The 16,234-nt window shown below is 40.6% G+C and overlaps 1 protein-coding gene across 8 annotated transcripts in view; it reads right to left on the bottom strand.

The window, feature by feature from the left end:
• Positions 1-7,311: 7,311 nt before the first annotated feature.
• LOC120457308 (zwei Ig domain protein zig-8) overlaps positions 7,312-16,234 on the bottom strand; it is a 136,417-nt gene continuing 127,494 nt past the window's right edge. For all 8 annotated transcript variants that reach the window (XM_039644798.2, XM_039644799.2, XM_039644797.2 and 5 more), the window contains one exon: positions 7,312-10,563. In XM_039644798.2, the coding sequence (XP_039500732.1) occupies positions 10,256-10,563 (308 nt within the window). In that variant the 3' untranslated portion in view covers positions 7,312-10,255. The remainder of the gene's footprint in view (positions 10,564-16,234) is intronic.

Genomic DNA, 16,234 nt, shown 5'->3' with positions numbered 1-16,234 from the left:
CAAAATGAGCAGCACCTAGATGGGCTTTGTCGATGTGCGGAGGCCCTATTCTTTGTGGAATCGCAGGATGCAATTCAAACGAATAAAGTATTTTTTGGCGAAAGGTAAGACTCGGATTTACAACCATTTTAATTACTCTATTCTACGGCTTACTGCAAAAAGGAATAAACTAGTCAGAAGTAAAAAATGCATCATTTTGAATTCACATTCTATATGTAATTCTTTAATTCCGACTGCCCAGAACCACAAATTAGGGCCATGAGAATGATGCTTTTAAACCAGCTGGGAGGCTCTTTCGAAACACTTTAAATCGAAATTCATGGGGAATTCAGATGCAAGTGGACAAGTTGTTGCATGTATTTGCTGTGGCTTCGATTCTCACTTATTTCCATTAACTTTCGCAATTTGACTTTCGTCATGGCCATTGCCATTCGGTGGTGGGGGCCAATGCCTGATCGGCTGCCAATTGTGTAAATTTGTCATTTCAGTCAGCGAAAACGCGAAAAATGTAATTTGCAGCAACAATTGGGGGAAAGTGGTATTTTGATTAATCGTCGATTTGCATGCGAATGCGGAAATCCAACAAAAGTCCCGTCAAGAAAATCAATTCATATAAAAGGAGCAAATTAAATGAACATTTTGTATTCACACTACTTTCGTATGCTCTTTAGCCAAAACAAATGAAATAGTCGTTTCTCTTTCCAGATAATTAATAGTTTTTACATAAATATATTTTCAAGAATAGATTTAGAGATATTGAAAAACTGAAGATGGAATCTTTTAGTTGAAGATGCTCACCTGGCTTTAAGCTCCTTTATGCTGTAGAGTATACCAACAACTTCCTGCGAGATAAAACTATAAAGAGTTCGCGAAATACCAGACTGAACGAGTGGTAAAATAAAAATAAAAATAAAAATATATATAAAAAGCACTACAGCAGGCATAAAATGGAAGAGTCCTGAAAATGGTGTTGATTTTTCAGTATTTTATTGTTGTGTTTTTTGTACTTCTCCTTGATTTTATTTACCATGCGGTATTTTCGAAGGGACGCTCGTCCTGTTTACACGGCGTATACGTAATACGCATTACGTATACGCAGAACCTATTTGAACGGTAGCTGAAAAGTGCGGGTATCGGTGAGCGGTGAGTGGAATGTTTTTGTTGTTGGTCCTGCACTTGAGTATTTGGCCTGTATCTGCAAGTCGCGGATCGGTTTCTTGGCCACGTTATGTTTTTTTTTTGGCAAGAGGGAATGGAAGTGGATGCCTATGGCAATCGGGCAAATGGTTCGCCTACTTTTGCGAGTGTTGCGAGTGCTGGGTGTTTGTTTGCTCTGGTCACGCAGAAATGGGGCGACCCTAATTACAGTTAATTGGTGCCTGCTGAAGAATGGAATGGATGCTTTCCAATGGCCAGGGAGTTTTCCTGAGCTGATGGGCCAAAGCTTATACGCACTGCGCGCGACAGGGCAAAAATACACAATTTTCCACTTTGTACTAATCAAGAACTCATTATCCTTCATTATGCTTTTCAAGCTGCCGTGTCGGCGCCGTCCTTCCGCCATCCTCCTCACCCCCCCTTCCATATCCTTTTACCCCCATCCTAATGTCGCCGGCGCAGCTGCAATTGCAATGCGTCGACGCCGGCGACGTGAACCTTGCCCCACACACACATACAGAGGGAAAAAAAAGAGTAAGTCAGCACAAGGAGATCAGCTTATCAAGTTGCTAACTACCTTGGCAAATGAGTTGGAAAATTCTCACTGTCATCTGACATAAGAACACCAGAGTGTTAAGGGCTATCTATCCAAGCGGCTTTATGGCTGATCTGATAGACGTCTTGGCGCACTTTTCTCACTGTGCACCATCTCTGTATTATCCTTGTGTCGGCTCCACGGGAACCATCATTCAAGTGGTCGGTCACTCTGGTTTGGCTTGGTTTGTTCTGCTTTTGCTTTTACTTGGCGGCGAATGGGAGCCCGCAACTGCTGAGCTTAAATTATGCACAATTTTATAAATGCCACGGCAAATGTCGACACAAATACGAGCACACCAGCCTGATGCCTGATGGCCAGGGAATAAGTGGTGGCTGGGTAGCCAAGAACGCAGCACATGGGGGCACACATGAGCACTTAGCCAGGACGTGACTGCGGTCAGCATAAATAACAGGTCAAGGCGTTCGCTGCGCTAAAGAACGCTAAAGAACAAGGAGCTTGGAGCTTGGAGCTTGGAACTTGGAGCTTGGAGCTGCACAAGGAGACCCCAGCTCATGTGGATCCTTTGAGCGATTACACCAGTTGTCCAGGGAAGTGAATGTGCCATATTTCCAGTCAGCAACACTTGTACTTGTGGAGAAAGAAATAACTAAAAGTTTACCTAGACTGTTAAATATCACATTCCCCTTCTGAGTTTCATTATCTAAAATTTAAGGTAGACAGCTGAATATATATATATATATTATTGTTATAGTTGTTTATCATAAAAATAAATCATCGTGCTTAGAAATACTTTGATTCAAAACTAAACAGCTAATTGAACTGAACCGCCATTTTGTGAGTCTGATAATCTACTTTTTACAAGATTTGCCCATTCCGATGTAAATCTTAGTATATGCTATTATAGTATATAATATATAAAATATTATATAATATATTATTATATTAAGATCTATATTTTTGTATCATCAATAACTATTGTATTTCTGTATTGTAGGTGTTGGGTAATTTCTCCTATATCAACTAAACACATAAACGTCACAGAACTACTTTAAGTACCTCGACCGCATAGCATCAATAACTGGGGTTACATGGCGTAAGTGCCGCCCGAGGCAAGGACCTCGCCGAGTCCTTATGCTGACCCACTGCGGCGCCGTGTCAATGTGCCTTTAATGAACGCATTTATGCCAAATGGCTCTCGCCGAGGAGGGCAAATAAAAAAAAAATAAAAAAAGAAGAAAATGAAATATTCTACCCAGCAGAAAACTGGGAGGCTTTCGAAGGAGCGAAATGAAAAGCGCTAATAAAGTGCACTTGTCGCCGCGAAAAAGGCGAACAGCAACAACTAATGGCCATTGGCCAGCAAACACCAACCCATCCTCCTGGCCGTCGCCCATTTTCTTCTTTCTCATAAGGCGTGGCAGAGCCTTGTTTACTGCTGGCCAAAAAACAAGGACACTGGGAGGGAAAGCGTTTCTAATTTCAGTCTGTGGCGCATAAATCTTGACTCCTGGCAAAAGGAAGCCAGTCGAGCAGCCAAGCAGCCAAGCAAACAGCCAGCTAGGATACTCGTATCTCTGCCCAGTGTCCACCCACTGCAGTTGGTTAAAAATTATTGTTATTGCTGCGATTGTTTGTTAAAATTTTTGCAATTAAGTTTCAATCCCGGCAGCCAAGGCGTCCATTACAAACCGTTTAGTTGGCCATTCGATGGAGCAGGTCAGGCAATCCCCACTCCCCACTCCCCACGATTCCCAAGATGAGTGGAGCTCATGCATTTATTCATTTCATTTTGTTTAAGTGACCTCTTGGCCCGGCCAGCGCGTGACCTTTGACCGGGGGCGAGCTCAGGTGAGAATGGGTGGGTGGGCCAAGGTGGGTGTGATGATGTTTAATGACTGCACGTAGTCGCATGTGTGAAATGTGTGCTTGTGTGTGTTGTGTGCTTGTGTGCCTGGCACACTTCATTAAATGCGCATATAATTTGCAACTCGCACTTCGAACCCGCTTTTAATTGCCCACAGGTCAAAAGGGCACCGTGGAAAAAGCAGTGGCATCTGATTGCAAATATGTGCCAGGATATTGCAGTCACTACGCCCAAATGATGTAGGAGCTGACTAAAACTGAATTCCACCTAAAATAGTTGCTGCATTTAGTAGTTTTTGTTAAAATAAATAATCATATAAATCTACATTTTTCACTCCAATTTTCTACAGCCCCTTCTGTTTTAAAAATCGAATTAGCTTTCTGTGAAGTGCAACTGTTTTCTGCATTCGCTTTTAATTTGCTTAAGATTTTTGTTGGGACATCTGCTTTCATTCACAGCTTCTTCAAGTAGATTGCTCTTTGCTTAATGTGCTTAATTCCAAATCAATTTAATCTGTTACTTTGAGGACAGAGTTGCTTGTAATTAATTAAAGTTGTCTTGCCAAGAAAATCTCTGAGGACAAACAGACTTTTGTCCCACGGTGCGAAAAGCCACCTTTCTTTGCTGCCATCATACTCAACCATTACTTTGATCCCCGTGGGCTTTCGTATAGTCGCCCCGTTGGCCATTTTGTAGTTTGTTTTATTGCAATTGCATTACAAAGTCGCAGCTGCTGACAAGTTGGGTGTTGGGCGGCGAGTGGTGGGTGAGTGGTGAGTGGATTCAGCGCCCAAAATGTTATTCATAGCCGAAGCGGAACAAACGCTTATTACACCTTTTAATTGGGAATTTATGGCAGACTTGAGTGGATGAACGGATGGGCCAATGGGCGAATGGGTGGGCAGGCGGTTAATTTACAGCTGGGGCGGACAATAAGTGGGTATTCCTTGTTTGCCTTTGTTTACCCCCCCAAACGACGCCTGCCACGCCCACCTGCCGACTGTGAATTTATGTCGCCCGCCCTCCACTTCGAGGGATAAGCAAATAATCCCCTTATAATTAGCAGCAAGCAGGACAAACACAACAAAAAAAAAAAAAACGGTGACAACAAGCCGAAAGCCCAAGGACAACAACAGGCCGCCAAGTGGTTAATGTTGAGCAAATTATTAAATTTTTGGACCGCTAAGTGGGGTGTGGAGGTGGAGCGGGGGAGCGGGGGAGGTGTTTCAAGTGGGCGGCGGGGTCTGTGGACTCAGGAGGGTGGAGGCGTGGCCTAGGCCATAAAAAGATTAAGCAGGCGAGCGGCGTGTTAATTTATGGCCAACAAATATGCTCGACAAAACGTTTAAGCAAGCCTCCTCCTTTTGGCGCTGCAAAAAGGACTCGCCACCAAAAGCCAAGGCCGCGTGTCCTTTTGTGTGTGGGGTTAAAAGGGGGCGGTGGTTGGGCGATGCCTGGCAGGTGGCCGTAGTCGCTTAGGCCCGCTTAAAAAGTTGTAAAATTTGTTAAAATACTTGAGCGCGTCGAATAAAGAAAGCATGCGAAAAATTAAACGAGCGTAAATAATATATATAAAAAGCAGCGACAAATGGACAATGTTCGCCAATGGCAGCAGCAAATTCCTAGGCTGGAAGGACTAAACAGATGCCAGCTGCACGGGGCAAGTTTGGCGGGAATATTTGAAGGAAGGAACATCTTTGTTTAACTGGAACCAGAAAGGTTAGCTGTGTGACAAAACGCTAAGGTTGCAAAGTTGAGTGTACTTAATAAAAATAATTAAGTAGGAAGTTTGTGGAATATTTTGGTAACTGTTTTTCATATTCCCAATCTACAGCTCCATTAGTTTGAGCACTTTGAAGTGCACTATATTGTGATCAAAAGCAATTAGTTTTAATCCCTTCTACAGCTATATGATGTAGTATATGTAGTATCCAGTTTTAGCATTTCCCACTGTAAAACCACAGATTTTCGCCTTTAGCCCGCTTAATGGCCAATTAAGTTTTTGCGGGCTTTTTCAAAGTGAAGCCCTTTTGGCACTCCTGCCAGAACTTGACTTATCCCGAGTAATGGGACATTTTGCCGGTTACTGGCGCAATCTGATGGCTTTCAGCTGGCACGGCTCGGCTCGGCACGGCACAGAATCCAATCAAAATGAGCTGCACAAAGGCGGAGGCGCATTATCCGATGTCGCTGGCATTGTTTGGCCGGATGTCCAGTGCCCCTGCACTTTTGCAGGACGGACGTTAAGGTCCTTAATGAAAACTGTCAGACAATGACAACGATTTCAATCGCACTTGCTGCCGTGCGCCAGCACAGATCCATTGATCTGGGATATAATTATTAATATTTCATATAGGAAACAGTCTGCGGCTCTGTCTCATTATAAAAACATTTAATAAAATTGCGATTAAATTCGCAAATAAAAGTGGCGAATGGGATGGGTGGGTTGGTTGAATAACGTTCAACTAATTAAGTTAATATGCCGAGACAGAGGGGAGTCGCAATTTATGGCCATTTGCATTTACATCGATTCCTGGAGAGGATTGGTTGGGTTGGACGACGTGGTCGGTGGAGTTAAGGCTTCTTTCATGTCCACGTCGTCCATGATTCAAAAGTGTCCTGCATTATGCAAATTAATTTAACTACAAAAAACAAGGCAATATGCAAAAGTCGTGCAAAAATGTAAAGCGAAATGAATGAAAATAAACGGAAAACCTCACCAGCGGGCGAAATCCAATAAAAAGGAACAAAAAACTGCAGTGCAATCATATCTGACACTGCGAAATTAAATCAAATAAAACATTCAATGCGACCACAGACAGAGACAGATATAAACGGCAGACAGAGACAGAGGGAGAGAGATAGGGAGAAAGAGGGAGAGAGAGAGAGCTGTTGGCAATCGAAGCCGCCTAGTAAATTAAATATTAATTACAATAAATTATATTGGATCGGATTTCAACGAAAGCGACGCAACTTTAAATGGACGAAAGAATTTTCGATAAAACAACTAAGCTTGAAATTATGTTTAAATAAATAAACATTCAATGTGATACACTTAAACGACTTACTTCTTAAATTCCCACTTCCGGTCCCACCTTAATTTCCACCATTTCCACAAGTGCTTTCCTTTTTGCCATTTTCTGTAGAGTTCACTGCTTTTGAACTGACCATATTTGCAACATTTTTGTTTTTCTCATTTTTTCCATTTTCGTGCAGGGCGCTAATCGATTTGGTCGCCATTTTAACACCTGGCCCAGACGGCCATAACTTAATTGCCTAGTTGACATCATTGTATGCACGCACACACACATGCACTTGTGGCACACGTGGCACACATACACACACACACACGCGTTTTGGCAAACACGATAGCCGTGTACTTTTAATTGCACATCATCAACAGCTGGATGGAAAAAAAGGCGTATGCATAAATTATATGCATTTTTCATTTTTTATTTTATATTTTTTGTTTTCCGCACTCTAATGCTGGGTGAGTTCGCTTGGATGTGTCAACAAATTTGTGAGCTATCAAATTAAAGGCTGGCGAATGGCAAGTGGCAAATGGCAAATGGCGAATGACGAATGGAATTCCTTTTCCCAATTTCCCAATTGAACCGGAAATGTCCACAAAACGGTCACAAATTGTTCACATCTCGGTGACGGGAGCATTGTTACGAGTTTCCAAATGAAAATACAACGTTTGAGTTTTTTTTTTTTTTTTACACTTTTATTGAATTCATATTTGGTTTTTCTGATCGAATCTCCCGCGTCTTTCGGCTCAAATTGCATGGTTTTCACTGTTTGTGTGTGTGTGAATGTTGTGAGTGTGTTTGTATGTTAGTTTGTATGCTGATTGGGTATGTGTGTGAGTGTGTGTGTGGCCTGGTAAATAGCTTCCTTAATTTGATCTTAGACCTATGCAATTTAATCCGTAACTCTTGTTCCACGTGATGGTAGGATGCCATTCTCTTACCCTTTTTTCGTAATTATACTCGTAGTTATTATGAATTGTAATATTTCAAAGTGTTCCGTTTCGAATGGAACAACACACATATTTTCCATTGAATTCGGCATTTTTCTTATTTAACCACATTAAAATTGTTTGCTTTTGTCGCCATTGTTTATGCTTAAAATTGTATTTAACATATTTACTTTAAAATTGTTTTTGCACTTCACGCACTTTCTGTTTGCGTTTTTCTTTAATTAACTCTACCACAAAAACAAAACACGCGGAAAAATTTCAAAAAAAACAAACAACAACAACAAAATAAAATACGGATAAATAAAAACCATGGCGGAGAAAGGGGTAAAAACGATAAAAAGAGCTTCATAAAATTAATATACACATATCGAATGAACATAATAACGGGGTCAACACATTTTTAATTATCGCTTATCATTTACATATTTATATCGGATTCATTCAATTACAATATACCATATATTCATAGGTTTAGCATCTGCAACATGGACTTTATTTCACCTTATTTTATACATAGAAATTGTTGTCGTTTCGATTTGTTTCTTTTTTATTGCATTTTTTGCATTTTTGCTATGCGCTTTTTTCTTTGTTTTTTTTTTTATCTATTTCGGTTTGATATTGAATTACATTCAATTTGCTTATAAACATTTAAACACTTGTTTTTTTGTTTTGTTGAGTTTTGCTTAGACTAGTGCATGCGGATAGATGGAGAGGAAAATCAAAGTACTGACAGATACATTTACAAATACATCAACTTTTAAATGCGTTTGCAGCTCCCTGCAAAGGGTAATTGCATCTTGAATTCTGGTTGGGATGATGCTGATATTGATCCTTGGACTCGTTGTCCTTTGGAAGGAGCTTTCCTAGTTTCGGCTGGCCGAATCTCGCCACATTCAACGCTTTTATTTTATTTTTCTCGATTCTTTAATGGGGTTTTCTGAATTTTTCTTGGTCTTTAGTTTGGGGGAGGGTCTTCAATATACTTTTTAATTTGCTAAACGTCATCACATTCATAAAATATATCCTTTTGTTTTTCGTTCTTTGCCCCATCCTCCATCTTTATTATGGTTTATGATACTAAGTGGTACATCATATTCATATTCATATTTATATTCATATCCATATCCATATATTTACGCTTAGTATGGAGAGTATTCTGCATATTATCTTTCGTTTTCGTTTTTGTTTTTGTTTTGGTTTCATTTTGGAGCGAAAACGTATGAGAAGTATCCAGTGCCTGGCTCACCAGATCTCTAGGGGCTGGGATTGGGATAGGGTTAGACCCTTTCTCTGGGGTGGGATCGCGGATCTGCTTCTGCTTCTTTGTCTGATTCTGATTCAGTATTGTTTTTTTGTTGTTTTCAGTGTATTTCGATCATTCCACTAGCTGGGCTTAAAGTTACAGTTACTGTGTGTCTGTGACTGGGTTTTACTATACTTCATTTCCTTGGAGAGAGTCAGTTAGAGAGAGTTTTTAGAGAAATAGAGAGAGATAGAGATAGATAGAGAGAGACACTTAAATACTCGAGATGAATTAGCAATACGCTTTATTGGATAGTTGGTTAGTTCTCTATGTCAATATCTGCTCTCAATGGCATTTGGTTTTAGCCACTCGTTTCGTTTTGTCAAACATACAACAATAATTAATATCGCTTAAGCCCTAAACACATCAAAATGCCCTATATATATGTATAGGTAGAGATTATTCTGATCTGATATATGGGGGAGTAGCCAAAAAAAAAAAACAAAAAAAATATCCATAGACCATTAATGCAGATTTGCTTAATATGTACACATTTAATTCAACAATCTGTTGCTAATCTTAGCTAATCTGCCCATCCGTTTTAGCTATTTTTCTTCGGTTACTCCACTCATTATGCTTACATTTTACTATAGTCTTGAACTTATCCTAGTTATCAAAAAAAATTCATTATCTTTATCGTACTTAAACTTGCCGCAAATCGCACGGCGTTTCCCAACGAAACATCCACTTGCAATTTATTCATAATATGTTTAGACACCTATAGCTTATTCTTGTACTAGAGAATGTGGTTTGTGTTCGTGTGTGTGTGTAAAAGTTGTTACCAACCCAAAGAAGTTAAGTAGATGAGAATTCATGCACTCGTCATCATTTCCTATTACCAATTACTTATCAATGGAAGAGAAATCTCGTGTCAGTGGCTTTATTTACAAGGTGTATTAGTTATTCCCTTTAACGTGCCCCCCATAAAAACGCTCATCTTGACCCCGACACCATTCACCATTACGAAAATCATCCGCTTACCTCTGCTATTTCGTTATCTCAATATTTCTCATGGGGTCCATCCATACTTGTTCCGTTTTTACCCCGTTGCATTTGCTATTTTTGGTTAGTTTTAGAAAAGTCTGATAAATATGTTGTGTTGTTTTTGACGGCGGACCATGTCGGGCTACTTAATTTAGTGATAACAGGATAAGCTCCAGCCCGCTCACAAAGTCCGGTGGCGGTGGAGAAGGAGGCCCACAGGTGGGACTGGAGAGCAGGATCAAGCCGGAAACCGGAAACCGGATACCGGAAATCATCGAGGGCCGGCAGCCGGAAAACCAGGGAATCAAGGAACAGGGGCGGTTGGTGAGCGCAAGAGAGGGCATCCTAAAATGCGATTCCAGTTGGCAATTCGGCAGCGTTTCCAGTTCTCGATCCATTGAAGAGCTATGTCCCAGGCACCGGGCTCCTCTCGACTCCCCTGCGGCGTAGATCCTGCGACTCCTCGAACTCCTGCAGATCCTGGCAGTTCCGGTTGCTTCGTTGTCCGCTTGCCTTCTTTGTGGCGAAGGTGCTGGTGTGGTGGACGATCCTGCGGCCGGGGGGCGTGGCCGGGACGAGGGTGGAGCAGCTGGCCACCAGCTGGAGGAGCATCAGTGTGCCGCAGGTGAGCAGGACCAGCGGCAGCAGGACTGGCGGCTGGGTCGCCGTGGAGTTACCGTTGTTGCCCGTATGCATTGCCGCCGGATGCTCGCCTGGAATGGAAACGGAAACGGAAACGGTAGAGCGGTCAATGGGCGGTACATAATGATAAGCGGAACAGTGACATATACGACATAAGCACTCACACTTTTACATGCCCTTGCCTATAAAAATATACTAATTAATATTCAACTCTTCTCTTTATAATATTCAGCTAGTATTTACAAAATATAAATATTTACTTTCTGTAAAAATCTCACTGCCAACTGAATAAGTCACAAGCAAACTAGTCTGCTGCTGGCCAAGTGAGCACATAAATTTCCACGAAAATGTTATTCAGATAGTTGGAAAACAATCAACAGCCTGGCTGCGATAAAAATCGCCGCAGACCAATAAAGTCAGCACAAGAAGTTAATTTCGAAGTGGACTTGCAGTGCAGTAAAGACGAAAGCCCATTTCGCAGATCCAGATCCACTAGAATACATTGATTCACAACGAGATGAGCAGAGTGGCGTGGCGTGGAGTGAAATGGAATGTAGATGGGGGTTTTTGGGCCTGCAGTAGTATCTGCATCTGCTGCTGGTGATGCTACTGCTGTTCCCCTTTGGAAAATCCCGAAGCTTTATTGCCTATTAACTTAATTGCCGGCAATAAAAACGCCAAGACTGGCTAAAAAAAAGGCGAGTGGCGGCAACAAAAAACAAGAGCCGCATTCAAAAACTGCCCAACTACTTGGCGGCACTCGACTAGATGGGTGTTTTTTTTTCTTTTCTCTGGAAGCGAAAAGGTGGTTCGAGTGGTTTGGGTGGCTTGGATGGCTTGGGTGGCAGTGGGTGGCAGTGGGTGGCTGGAGGCACAGATGGCGGATAGGGAGCCATAAATTTTGGCATGAAATGCGCGAGAGTCTTTCGTCGTGGCGGATACTATAGCTCCCATAGCTTCTGTAGCTTCTGTAGCTTCTGTAGCTTCTGCAGCTTCAATTATCATGCATCGTTCGTCCTTTACGAGTTCGTTGATGCCCATCATGAGCTGTTACTTAAGAGTCCGTCTGTGTCTGTGTATGTGTCTGTGTCTGTGTCTGTGTCGGTGTCGGTGTCTTTGTCTAGGTCTTCCACTGTCTCAGTGTGCGTGCGAGGGCGCAAGTGTGTGTGACTGGGCCGCACTGTGGGGCTAATACACCTTGTGAAAGCAAGCAGAATACTGATTATGGCTAAGGCAATAAAACTTTGAAATTCTGTTGGATATAACAAATGCAGCAGCATTTACAAGAAACTACAGAGTCTCTAAATGGCATTCTTAATGGCTCCGCATAAATTTAAACGATGGCAACCTATTCAATAGGTCAAGTACAAGAAAATAAATCATTTGGGTTTAGGAATTACATTTTTCTTCCAACACAATTTTAGAGCCACTTAATAAGAATAGTTTCTATGTAGATTAATGAGTATTCCATGCATATTTATGTACCACTGTTCGTCACTCCACTCATTTCATCTGTGCAACACCACGTGCTATACGCATTTCAAAAGTTTTCCATGCCGAATGCTAAACGACAACGCCAATAACTCGACGCAGAGCGGATCGTCCAACGTCTCTAATTACTGACAGTGGCGGAAAGTAAAGGAGAGCAGTTCCCCCAATTCCCCAGTTAATAGGGTTTGACATAATTAAGCGTTCTGCGTCCTGCGTCCTGCGTCCTTAGTCGCCACCATCCATCCCGACCAGGACCAACTTGCAGAAGACAATGAATTGTCGTCGATTTGCCAGTAGCCAGTAGCCATTCTCCATTCTCCATTCACCATTTGCCATTTGCCACTTATGACAGCGCCTCAGTCTCATTCGCAGTTTGTGGCATCGGACTCGTCCTTTGAGTGCGTTAAAAAGCAAGCACTTGCAGATAAAAGCGCCATAGAAAGTACACTTAATTGGATTGGGGGTCGGATATCGTGTGGTCCACTGGTCCAGTGTTCCAGTGATTCAGTCGTCCATGTTTGCCTCGGCAGCTCTGTAACTTGGGCATCAACTTGACCATGGAGCTGAGACAGCAGTTCAATTAATGAAAACGACTTTGATGTGTGTGCTGCGGCCCACAGAGTCGACTTTTGTGTGTGGCTAGGTGTAATGATCGCCTTAAATGGCCAAGAAGTCCAGGAAAACGAAAAACCCAGTGCGGAACTACAAATAGGCGTAAGCGGCTTTGTTCCAGCTTTGAAGCTAGACTAAATTATCAATAATGCAACAACCGAGGAAGGTATGTACAGAGGGAAAAATCTACAGCAATCAGTTGTAGGTAGGAATACATCATAGAAAGTGCCTAGTTTGTTTTAAAAACTCATTAAATTACGTCTCATTTCATTTTTCCAGTGTATTCCAGTTGAAGGCGGTCACCAATGACGAGTTTCGTCCAAATGAGGTCCTGCAACTCTGAACTTAGGGTGAACTGAACTCTAGTCTCGAAAATGGAAGTGGCAAGTAAAGCCGAAGACGAACGAACGGATTCGAGATGACAGTCGAGACAATGAAATGAAAGCACGCTTCTGTGGAAACTGTAGAATATTAAATTAAATGCTGAATGTATTTGTCCGTAAGCTGGCACTTTCGACTCGCTATTGCTCACGGAAATGGTACGAAATCCAAAATCCAACAACGAAAGGTTGCAGTTCATTTAATGAGCACTACTCACGAAAAGAGCAATTAATTTTTGGATGTTTTTTTTAATTGTTTTATTGAAGCGACGAATCCGTACATGCAGTACTAGTACCATAACTGACTGACTGACTCTATAAGAGAAGTCGTTATAACCGCATTCTACTGTATTTACGATTGGTATTTTTGGTATAACTTGGCTAAAAATGGTCAGAAATTTAAAAGAATTACATTTTTGTACTCCTAATTACCAATACTAACCAACCAAATCACTTTTTGACCGACTGTGTCAAAATAATTTTTGGCCATTTTTTCGCATTTTTTGTAAGGGGTACCATCATCAAAATTTGCAAAAAATTGGAACGACATAGAATTTTTTTTTGAAAACACAGTTCGATTGGAAATTTAATTACGAACTCAACGAGGTATGGCATTCCATATTTGAACCACTATTTCGAATGCTGTGATAAAAATTCTGATAATTTTTTATCCCGAAAAACAGAAAAACGATTTTCGCCAAAAATTCAATATTTACGATTGGCATTTTCGGTATTTCTTGGCTGAAAATGGTCAGAAATCGAAAAGAATTACAGTTTTGTACTCCTAATTACCAATACTAACCAACCAAATCACTTTTTGACCGACTGTGTCAAAATAATTTTTGGCCATTTTTTCGCATTTTTTGTAAGTACCATCATCAAAATTTGCAAAAAATGTGAACAAAATTTTATTTTTTTCTGAAAACACAGTTCGATCGGAAATTTAATTACGAACTCAATGAGGTATGACATTCCATATTTGGACCACTATTTTTAATGCTGTGATAAAAAAGCTGATAATTATTTACGCAAAAAAACGAAAATCGATTTTCGGCAAAAATCCAATATTTACTATTGGTATTTTTGGTATAATTTGGATAAAAATGGTCAGAAAGTTAAAAGAATTACATTTTTGTACACCTAATTACCAATAGTAACTAAATATATCACTTTTTGACCGACATTGTTAAAATAATTTTTGGCCAAATTTTCGCATTTTTTGTAAGTACCATCATCAAAACTTGCAAAAAATGAGAAATAAGTAGAATTTTTTTCTGAAAACACAGTTCGATTGGAAATTTAATAACGAACTCAACGAGGTATGACATTCCATATTCAGACCAATATTTCGAATGTTCTGATTAAAATACTGATATTTATAGTCCAAAAACACAGAAAAACTATTTACGGCATAAATTCAAAAATCATCATCAAAATTTGTAAAAAAAATTTGAAAAAAATTTAATTTTTTTCTGAAAACACAGTTCGATTGGGAATTTAATTACGAACTCAACGAAGTATGACATTCCATATTTGGACCACTATTTCCCAGTTGGGAGAATATTTATAATTGTCGAAAATTATTATGTCCATGAATGCAGCAAATCAGTGGATATTGTTACAACACTTCATTTCACATGTACTTCTGCAACTACAAGTAAATATTTAATATTCCATTTTGCCTAAACGCACTTAAGTCAACGAAAATAAGCTGAAATCGAATATCTGACAACATTGGAGCATGAAATGGAATTCACTTCGACTTTGCAGAACGAAATAAGATGCCAAAAACTTGCTCGACTTTGTGCTCTTGATTTCTTTACTCATTTGCAAAGATGCTGCCGAAAGCTCATTTACCGACTTAGGTATGCCTCGCCGCTCAAAGAGTTCGACTCCACCGGAAGGGGGAAATAATCCCCAACGCCCAACCCCTCTAAACCCCCCTCCGGAAGGGGGCGTGATCTCTCTATTCGCTGGTACTTGAACGCCTCTGTGTCGATTTCAATTTGGCTGCGCACACTCAGCGGCTTTAGCACGGGAAAAATGTAATAACATAGCTGCACAGAAATATCAAATAAAATAAAATGTAAAGTGACATCTTCTATAACTTGTTAACTAGGTATTAACTTTCAATTATAGCTTCAAAACGTTCTAAATTAAAGAGCTTTTCTATGAAATTGTTTTGGTTTGCAGTTTGCTTTTAGTGCATTTTCTGATATATTTATCTCCTTATATATATATATTTATTTTAATTTTTATATATTTAACTAACAAGTTTCATGATTGATGCAATCCACTTTGTTGCGGGAAAATGACCATTTCGTGATCGATCTGTTTGATTCCTTCTTTGTCATGCTCGAGAGTGGACTGTCAGATATTTTATTTTGATTAAATAAACTACTTGAGAGAGGTGGGCGGTAGGTGTGTGGGTGGCTATTTTCGAACCCACCCACCCCCACTCCCACTCCCACCCCCTTTTCCTTCTCCCTCCCGCTGGCATCAATACCCATGCCCTGCGGCGCTTTTGCCCGCAACGCTGAGCGCAAACAACTTGTGTTAATTACTTAAGTTTCAGCAGTTGTTCCACTTAACAAGTTGCTTCTTCTTCTTCTGCTACTTCTTCTCTTCCACACTCTCAAATGCCTTAGCTTCTACAACAGTGTTTCTGTTGCTATTGTTGTTGTTATAATTTTTGTTATTTTAGTCTAATTCCATGGCGTATTTGTTGTAGCGTGCCGCTTACACGCCAAAGTCATTTGCGCTCAAGTTGTTAAACTTTTTGCTTTGTAAGCGCTTTTTTCCGGCCTCAGCGGAAGCGGCGAACGCCGGGCGGAAGTTCAGGGGGGGGGAGTGGCCAAAGAGGGGGGCGTGGCAGCCAAAAGACGGGGAAATCCTACGGCGAAAAAGAGTGAGGCGTCTGCGGCATAAACGAGTCAAAACTTGCGCAAATGTTGATGCTCAAAGTTTTTCCTAACTAATTTTCTTTGACTTTACCATGTGCGTTTTTCTGTGTAGGTGTGTCTGTATGTGTGTAAGTGTGTGTGTGTGGAAATTTGAGATATGGCAACAAATTGAGGATATCTAACTTGTGGAGCCAATAGAATCAAGCATTAATGGAATCATAAATCACAAAGATTCGCCATGGTGAAAGCAAAACATATTGTATTATAAAATTAAGAGCTATATACTTTAAACACCTATTTTCACCCTAAACGTACATGGTGCTCGTATAAATAAGAAACCTATTTAGAAATGAAAC

This window comes from Drosophila santomea, chromosome X, assembly GCF_016746245.2.
Source record: "Drosophila santomea strain STO CAGO 1482 chromosome X, Prin_Dsan_1.1, whole genome shotgun sequence".
NCBI classification, from domain to species: Eukaryota; Metazoa; Arthropoda; class Insecta; order Diptera; family Drosophilidae; genus Drosophila; species Drosophila santomea.
Note: the sequence above shows the minus strand (reverse complement) of the source record. Positions and strands in the feature narration are given on the sequence as shown.